Source organism: Alosa alosa, chromosome 23, assembly GCF_017589495.1.
Source record: "Alosa alosa isolate M-15738 ecotype Scorff River chromosome 23, AALO_Geno_1.1, whole genome shotgun sequence".
Lineage (NCBI taxonomy): Eukaryota > Metazoa > Chordata > Actinopteri > Clupeiformes > Clupeidae > Alosa > Alosa alosa.
The window spans coordinates 16,763,485-16,773,652 of NC_063211.1; the positions used below are offsets into that span (position 1 = coordinate 16,763,485).

At 39.1% G+C, this 10,168-nt stretch overlaps 1 protein-coding gene across 1 annotated transcript; it reads left to right on the top strand.

Moving 5' to 3' along the window:
• Positions 1 to 1,683: 1,683 nt before the first annotated feature.
• Positions 1,684 to 7,492, top strand: LOC125288603 (T-cell surface antigen CD2-like). The gene is made up of 5 exons (XM_048235096.1): positions 1,684 to 1,846; positions 2,353 to 2,628; positions 2,765 to 3,013; positions 3,451 to 3,603; positions 6,084 to 7,492. The coding sequence occupies exons 1-5, from the start codon at positions 1,777 to 1,779 to the stop codon at positions 6,353 to 6,355; spliced, it is 1,020 nt and encodes a 339-aa protein (XP_048091053.1). The 5' UTR covers positions 1,684 to 1,776; the 3' UTR covers positions 6,356 to 7,492.
• The last annotated feature ends 2,676 nt before the right edge of the window (positions 7,493 to 10,168 follow it).

Sequence of the window (10,168 nt, forward strand, 5' to 3'; positions counted from 1 at the left end):
GTAGTTTGACATGAAGTTTGATGGATTCACCGGTTGGTAGGAAGGGAGGTTTTTGGCATCATCCCCTTACTAGTTTCAAGTAAGGAAGAGCATGGCTCAAAGTAAAGTAACTAGCTGAGACGACGTAATTGACTACATACAGTAAAGTCGTCAAAGTGAAATGTGTCAACTCGCAGCAATGTAGATTTATTAACGCTCCTGTGATGATCTACATCTCCATTTAACCAAATATTTTAGAGCGCACTTTGAGAGATCTATCCAGGGCATAAGGGCAGGGCTGTACACATATTTGTTGCACATGCTACAAAAATCATTCTGTGCGATGGATGATTTACCAACGTTACACCGGTCCGATACGCAGATACAGTTTTGCCTATGGTTATACATGCGTGAGACTGAGACGCCTGTGTGTTTGTTTGAAGTGCGTGTGGGTGTGAGAGGGGAATCGCTTTGATTCCAGCTTGGTATTTGTAGTCTATGCGATTAAAAAGCATGTGTGTGTAAAGTATCCAAACAATGATAACACTTTCATTATGGCTGCTTTAGCCACAGACCTTCAGCTACTGTACTGGGGGTCCCATTTAGAAGTAGCCACTTCATTCGTGCTTTCTGTGATTCACGCAGCTGCGTGAAATGTATTAAAACTTTTCGCCATGAGGTGGCAGCTTAAGTCTGCTTGATTCTGTAAGCCATTGGTTCCTAAAGGAGATTTTATTTGGGTCGCCAGCATAGTTTAGTGACAATTTATGTTGTGTGCATGGAACTGACAGGGATCGTTTTGTTTATTAATTAATAAATAAATAAATACAATTAAAACATCTTGCTAATACCTTCTGCTTTTCTCAAATACAATGTAGCCTACAGGTGTACATGACCTTTCATCAGTCCAGTTGGAATGGATGAACTGTGATGAACTGCCCTACTTGTGATTTTTTTAGATATTTTAAAGGTTTTAGAACAATGCTACACATTTTTTGGCTAGTGCTACAAATCTATTCTCCTTTGCAGCGCCAGTAGGCTTCTGTGCACCCCGCACACACACACACACACGCATGCCAAACAAGCATACGCAAAAGTTTCAAAAGTGGGGGAGTAGAAGATTGAGACAAATGTGGTACATCAGTTTCAGTTGTTCCACACCTGTCAGAGCGTCACTAGGTGTCAGTAGTAACTCAATGATTGGTGGCGGCAACTCATACACACTCCAGATTGCTTCTGCCTATTTAATGAAACACAAACTCACTTACTTTATGCCCATCTCTGAGGCATTTTAGCCATGTGGCGAATTCTCATATATTCAGTGAAACATGCAAATATTGCTTTGCGGTATGCCGAGCTTTAAACATGGTCATTTTGTTAAGTAACCACCACCACATAGATCAAATTTAGCTGACCAGTGTTTTTAAGAAGCCATCTATATAGTGGGCTTGGGCAAAAACGTAAAAATCAAGATGGTATGCTGTGGTTTGGAAAAAGCAGGTCGCAGTACAGTAAATTAAGGTGGGTGGGAAATGAATATGTTTGTTTTTCTGGAGTTTACAGACAGATTGCAGACCGAGAACCTAAAGATGACCGTCTATCACTGATCATACTGACAGATTCATTTCCTCTTTATTTGAGCTATTACTACTCAAAGGCAGTCACACATTCACACTCACCCATACACCAGCATGCATACACCCACACACACATACACTTGCAAGCATACACACTCACACACAGGAAACTATCTCTCTTAGCTAACCTAGCACTTGCGCTTCTAAAGGACATGAGAAGATGAAGTTCCAAATTGCTTTTTTGTTGGGGTTTTTGTGTCTTTATATTCTTGGTTTAAATGCAAACCAAGGTGAGTAATGATTTGTTTAGATTTCAGTTTTAACGATTCACTAATTTAGGCTTTGTGTGGTTTGATTAATTTCTTGTGTTAATGTGTTTTAGTAGGCTACTGTATACAAAGTAATTTGAATATACCTTTAACCTGCTTGAGAGTTTAATTAAATTACATTAAACATTGACACATCAAGCCAAATCATGCTCATGTAATTTGTAGACCAGTACTAACTTAATCTGTGTCAAAATACTGTTATCTGAGATCCCACAGAAAACATTTATATAAAATGCCAGAAACTAACACAAAACCACAAACAGCATAACAGTTCACTGCTTAAACATGGTCTTGGTAATGAGCTATACATGAACTTGTCAGTCAATTTAGTGAATTCGCAAGGTATGCACTTGTCCATTTCCCTTATCATGAATTGGTCAAAAAGTATACATTTTAATGTGATTCATCAAATTAAAATTACTGTGTATTTTCTGTCACTGATCTTATGATTTTTCCTTCTCTCACAGAGTACACAGAGCTTCCATGTGCATTGGAGGGGGCATCCTATACCATTACATTGAATTCACCTCAACAAGATGAAGATATGCTGGTCTGGAAATGTAATGACAAACTCACTTATAAACGGAGGAAGGGAATTGTTAATCCAACTGCAAATGTGGACAAGCAAGGCTCCCTTACTCTGACAAATATTTCCAAGTCAATGGCTGGTAAATGCAAAGCTGAACATTATAACAACAATGGACAATCAATTAAAACTCACTCTGTGATACTCTGTGTCTTGTGTAAGTACAACCTAATCAAAATGGCACAACAGTGACTAATTGTCTATAAAGTTGTCACATTTTACACATGAACTATCCATTGTTATGATCTTCTTAATGACAAAACCCAAATAATGTGTGAATGGATCTGCTCTAGCCAAAGCCCCAGTCCCAAAGTTGGAGGTGGAATGTTCATCATCAGGTGTGGCAACCCTCCGCTGTGAGCCTAAGAGCTTCCCTAAGGACATCAAATTCTCATGGGTCCACAACAATAAAGAATTACCAGACAAGACTAACCCTCTAAAGCCACCGAAGCGTGGGGAAAAGGACAGCTACAAATGCAGACTAAGCAATAGTCTCAACAAGCAAGACAGTAATGAAGAAATCATATCATGTGGAGGCTCTGGTAAATATATGTATCGAAGAATCTATAAGTGCATAATGTGTGTCTAATTGGATAATTTTTGTACTGTTATCTATTAAGGTGTTCAAGAAGATTTTTAACACACTGATATATAACATAGCACATTTAAAATCCTGGTAATTTGCTTGTATGGATATGTGAAAGTGTGTGTGTGTGCGTCTGCGTGTGCGCGCCCGCATGTGTGATTTGATCATTTTCATACTGATATCTATTAAGTTGTTTAAAATCGAATTTAAAACTGCAATCATTGCTTGTGGCACATATGTATGTATAGAGATGGCTATGATTATGGTAGGTATTTAGCAGGCGCTTTTGTCTAAAGCGATTTACAGAATAAGAGAATACTCAGTCACTGCTGAAATGAACTGTCAGGCCTTTAAATCTCTCTCTCTCTCTCTCTCTCTCTCTCTCCGGCCTAGCTGGTTCTCAAGATGGCAACCTGCTGTTTGGCTATAACAAGTGGGTGATGATTGGAATCATTGCTGGTGGTGGATTTCTGCTGCTGGTCCTGATCGTGTCTCTGATCGCCATCTGCTGCAAGAACCATCGCAGAAGAAAAAGGAGGCTACGAGGTTAACTATCTTTCTTTCTCTCTCTCTTCATTTCTCTCTTTTCCCCCTCTCTGTCATTGTCTTTTCACATCCTGTTGTGCAGACCACATGAGCATTGTGAGGGTACAGCCTCTTTACCCACATCACACACAGTGTCCTGATCTGTCTGTTCATCAGGGAGGAAAAGTCTGTTAGGTTGCTCTCATTCAGACATTTTATGTCATCCCATTATCAATTCTGTTTTTCTTCTTGTATATCCATGAGAATGATAACCCATGTAGGAAAAACAGTATTAAAATAATTATATGACAACAGACGATTTCAAGGATCTGACAAGAAATTAGTTTCCTAAACCCATAGTTGCTATCCTGTTAGCAACTTAGTTGGTTGGCAATGGGAAATTGCGTTGCAACCAACAAAGTTGCTAACTTAGTTGGCAACTGTGGTTTTAGGAAACGCGCCCCTGTTTGACTATCTGTGAACATTCAATATGAACACCCCATTTTGTTGTGCAATCAACAAAACTCATGTCCACCAAATTCACTCTGCATTTTCTCTCATCTTTCATATGACTGATTTTGCTGTCCATATTAACAAATCAAAAAGTACTGCAATGTGCCATAGCCTCCAGACAAATCAGTCAGTAGCCACAATCAATTCAGTTGAGAAGATATTTCCCTATGAGCTCTGTGCTGTCAACACTTTGCTCTGACAGTCACACAATGGCAGAAGTGCCGATCGTCATGTTATGAGGCAATGTGTGTATGATTTTGGAAACATTGTGTTAAGGTCAAAAATTGTTAATGGTGCCTTTAAAGAAATTGTTTTTTTTTTTGTTCAGACTCATTTTGATGGTACACATCTCTGTTATTGCCACTGTGTGCCTGGAACATCTGGTATATTGCAGAATGTAACTTTGTGTACCATGCAGGAATGTGTGGACTAATGCAATGGCAAAGGCAGAGGTGCATCTACTTTATCCAGTACATTGAAAATTGGTGCTAAAGTGTAAATACACCATACTGTGTGGACTTGAGCTGAAAGGCCCATTTTTCACATGTACTGTATCTATCCAGTACATTGAAAATTGACACTAAGGTGTAAATACCAATACTTAAGGTTGGTCCGTTACTTTGAAAAGTAGTCTGATGCTGTTGGTACCTTGGTCTAACCTACTGCTAGTGCTTTGCCCTGACATGTATCCTGTTGCTGTTAGTATTCAGAGTTATCTGACAGCCTAGTCCACACACACAGACATGTTAATTATTCAATATGGCAAATGTGTGGGATCATTTTGAACTTCCTGAAACAGAGTTTCTAGTTCCATCTGAAACCTTCTCTGGATTGCATTTCCCAAAAATTTAGGATACTTCAGCAGGCATTATGCTGCTGAGAATATCCAATATGTCCCTGAATCATTTACCATTTATCATTTATCTGTGTAGCAACAACTTTGGTAACTGTTCAACAACGCTTTCCGGAAAAACCCCCAAGGTCACAATGACATATTTGGTTGTTGCTTTGCCAGAAATCATGGCCTGTATTTGCTGATACCAGGTTGTGATTGTAGTAGTTCAAAAGTATGGTTTCATATCACAATTACTAGTGCATTTGCTCATAATACCTCAAGAGGTCTCAACTGATCACAAACAATACTCAAAGCAACAAAAGACACTCTCCATGTGAACACCTGAAACAGTCCTGTTTGCGTCGATAATGGGTCAATGGCCTTGTTATTGATGTATTTTGCTGATTGGATATTTAGCTACATCAACTGAAAAAGCTGTACTCGCATTTTTTGGAGGGGATTGGAACTAGCAAAAATAGGCTTCATACTGTAAGGAGCTGGTCCCTGTCTGTACTATTACTTTGTATTCCATTGCAAGAATTAAATGCTGAGAAAGGATTGTTACGTGTCAACTGCAAAGTTTCACTTTGACATAAATGTGAGTTGTTGCTATGTGTGTGTTGTGGGTTGCTATGTGTGCTATGTTGTGGGTTGTGTGTAGAGTGCAGGGAAACAATGAGCCAAATTCTGCAAAGTGTGTAAGCAATTGGCAAAAACTGTAAAGCACTTTAGCATCATATAAATGTATTTATAATATATGATAAATAAATATTGTTATTTGTAGACTACAGAGGCATTACTGTTGAAATGCAATTATTTTTTAACTACGGACTGAATACCACCTTAACCAAACCAAACCCATAACCCTAACCTTAACCATAAATGGCTGTTTATATCAGCCATCAGCTTATAACAGATGTTTAATAATCAGAGCATCTGTAGATATTCTATAGAAGACCATCCAAGTAAAAAGTGTGACCAAATCACCTTGGCTGTCCAGAGTTCACAATGCATGCTCCTTTTCTCTTTAAGTCTCACTGCTCATTACAGGTAACCACATTCAGTAGATAGATAGATAGATACTTTATTGATCCCCAAGGGGAAATTAAAATTCAGTATGTTTCAACTGCACATTTTTCTCTAATCTCTCCAGATGAGGAGGAGCTGCGGCTGGCCAACCTCCAGTACATCGGCACCAATTCACGTCCACGACCAAAGCAGACTGCCCGGGGTCAACCAGTGCCCCCAACTCCTGACGAGGAGGGTTACCTCCAGGGTCCAACGGGGGAGACCAGCCCAGCAGCCCCTCAAGCGGTGAGACAGCCCAGGCCTCGGGCCCCGCCGCCCCCCATGGAGGATGACGACGAGGCAGTACCGCCATTGCCACAGCCCAGGAGGAAGGGGGCCCGACAACTGGATTACTAAGACTCTTCTTATTCGTCTCTCATTTCACCAAAACTCAGGTTGTGTAATGGCACTTTGCGCATATTTGAATATTGCTGGAGAACATGTCTCCCTTAAAACACATTATGATTAAGGCATTGCTTACTGTTTTTGATGGTGCAGTGCACAGACTTATAATAGGTAGGATGGCATCTCGGTGGTGCATGATAGTGCCAACATTGCCATTGCTGTTACATAACAACCAAAATAATGTGCATTGAATCGATACATTATTGAAGATAATACTGTCATTTCCTGACTATTAACCAAGGTTTATACATTGACTTTGCCAAATTTCTTCAGCTTGAGGTTAATACACAAGGCCGGGCTACACCTGGGAAGGCATTTCTTTTCTTCATTCTTCTTGATTAAAACCCAATCTGATTCTGATCCATTGAGCTTTATGTTACAGCGGTACATCTGGGAACTTTGAATTCGTTACACGTCCCGCGCCCTTTTCGGGGAAAGCAAACTGTGACTGCTAGCCGTCTTTCCCATTAGAATCAATGACATGATGGTAGCTTGCTTTCCCAAAAAAGGGGCGTATTGGGCACTGCGGTTAATACAATGGTGCAGTTAATACAGGATTTATTATTATTATTATTATTATTATTATTTGCATTTAAACCCTGTCTTGCACAGAGTTGTCCAGCTTCAGAAAGTAAAAGTCCTATATTAATTCTACCTGTACAGGTGATTTAGCTAGTTAGATGATCTACCTGGTTGAGGAGTTGTACCAGTTTGAATCAGCTGGTTTAGTGAATGGTTGGAACAAATATGTGATAGGACTCTGACTTTCTGAAGCCAGACTTTTACACCTCTGGTCCTGTGGTTTATACACAATGTGACTCAAAGATTCTAGAGCGGAGCGCAGTAGAATCTTTGATGTGGCTAATATACAGGATATTACTGTATTCAAAGTAAGTCATTATAGTTTATCAACCTTGAAATAATGGGTTAAAACTCATTTTGATCATACCCAATCTTTTAAAGCAACACCATGTAAGTTTTGCTCTCGGGGTCCCCCTACAGTTGGGAAACAGTATTGTCTTCTACTACTGTCGTAAAATCTGTCATGGTTACACCAGGGGATACACGTGCATTTTTTTTTTTTTTTTTGGGGGGTATGCCGTAAAGCAGTCGAATTTTTAAGTTCTTTTTGTGCTCGGGTTACTACCAGAACCCCGAAGTTCCGTAGTGCCAGTAAAAGCGATACAGACCCCGTCAGGCTATGGCAGACGTGTCATTCAACCTATTGTAAGTCGATGTACCATCACAAGGGTCTTGGAAATATATTATGAAGGTTGAAAAACTCCATGGTGTTGTTTTAATAGACAGAATGGTGTCTCTGCCAGTGCTGACACGTGCTCAGAATGTTTACTTTGTGTACCCCACCCACAACAGTATTTTTTTATTGGAAATGTGTGAATAGGAAGAGTGTGAATTTGTTTATAAATATTTGAAAAATAAATATCATGCATCAATTATAAAAACTCTCATTTGTTATTGATGACTTGAATGTATGGTCTTATTTTTAATATTTATAACAATCTTATTAACAACACCTGCCATAATATTTTCCTAATATTTCTAACATTACAAAACTTGGAGGCACATAATCTTCCATCATTGTGGTTAACCCTTGTAAGGTGTTCATATTTTTGTTACTCAGCCAATGTTCCCGGGTCTGGTGGACCCACCACATTATTAGGTTTTTAAATCAATACAGCCATAACAATTTATGTAAAATAAGGTGTTTACTATAGCTCAAATACCAATGATATAGACATCATTTATCATTCATATTTGCCATTTATATCTGTGAGATCACATTTCTGATCATATGACTGATTTTCAGAATGAATTCAGAATTTAATTATAAATAGGGTATGGGTGGGATAAAAATTAGAAATAAGATTTTTGATCATTATGCTTATTTCTTAGAACTTATTCAGAACAGGTGCGAGGGCTTGAAATATAAACATTTTGTAACTTAGTGTGGGAATAGCAGGTGCAGAAAGACAACATTCCCGCACACAGACACCTACATTCAGACACGCACACACACACACACACATCCAAACACCACATATGTAATAGTTACAGTATGTGTGTGTGTGTGGGGGGGGTCAATGAAAATCAGTTATCTTTTATGTTCTTCACACTTCACAGAAAATGAGCCAAGCATAATTTTTCTTTTGGCAGACATTGAAAACGTGACCTGAACATGTTACAAGGATTAAGGTGAACTTATTCAGCTTTATTCAGTGCAATCAATAATAAAAATAGTATTTATGCAAAAGCATATCAAAAAATGTAAGACACTGAGCCTGACAAGCTCACTTCGATAAGCAGATCAATGTACATGATCTCTATTACCATGGTTTAAGGTTATCTAAAGTTAAGCTAAGCTAATTGTAAAAAGTAAGAACAAACTGTATAGACATACATTACAGTGGCCATTGATGTACTGCAGGTCCTGTCTCAACACCCAGTACTTTCACATGGCTACTGAAAGCTTTTTGCACACTGTGTTACCACACAGGCAACTGACCTTGCTCAAACTAAATACTAGGCCTGAAGTCAAACACGTTTGATGTGGTCAGCTGTCGAAAGTACAAACTTACAAGCTTTGCTGCATGTGACTGCTCCTTCAGTTCTAAATGTGTCTGTGTCATTCCATTACGCTCAACGCCAACACTGTTACCACAGTGTCCATTTTAGTCCTTTATAGTGCTGTAAAACGAATCTGAGAAGACACAAGAAGAGTGGCGACTTTTCTCACCTAATTGTATGCTTAAAGGAAGTGATGTATGGCTGTGACACATGGTGACTTATCTGCCAAAGGGATGTGGTTTAACGTGTTGTTTTGTGTGTCACACATTGTCAGCTCTGTTGTGCTTTGCTTCAGTCGTGTCTTTTCCTGTGTTGAAAAAAAATGGGGAGAAGGCATGCATCTGCTCATCCTTTTGCAAGGCAAGTATGGTAAGTAAGTGCATGCCTTTTACACATAGACTGACTCTGACTGAGCTGGTGTCATCACAGCAGTCAACTCACCCTAACACTTAAAACGGATGTGTTGAAAATAACACAACTTAAGTTGTTTTTCACACATCTCTGTGTCCAGATAGGGACTACACCGTTGGTGTTGTTTTTAACACATTTGTTTAAAGAGTGATGACTAAATCTTTCAAAAAAACCTGAAAAGCATCATACATTTTGGGCTTGTGACAATGTCCACAAACATATGACAGTCATTGGGCAACTTCACTTAAATGTCTTACAACTCTGTGAGGAAACAAGTATAGCCTACTATAATGAGGTTGAGGCCCACAAACTTGGAATAAAAGTCTAACAACAATTTGTTTCCCCTTTCAAATGGGAACGAAAACTTCAAGTTCAAATGCCACTTGCATTTAAATATGCAGTGTGTCTTTACAATGTGTATGATCCTCATATGAATCCTCTTATTAGTAGGTGATACTCATGCAGTGTTCATTAACAGTCTGAAGTCTGCAGTCAATATATATTAAAGCAACATCAAAGCACTTTTCCTGTCGCATGCATGGCATTTGTTTATCCAGCACTGTCTTTGGAAATAACAATGTCTACAGACAAGGTAGAGTATGTTGCATGATTTTATGAAAGTATGATGTATTGCGACATGTAGTTTCTTATGTCTCATTCCATCGAACTACAGATCCGCTACCCGATCTCGCAAACTTGCATAGTGAGGTTATAGCCGATAGAGGGTCGCGAAGCAAATGCAGAAGTGCCGTTCACCCTGTTACGAGT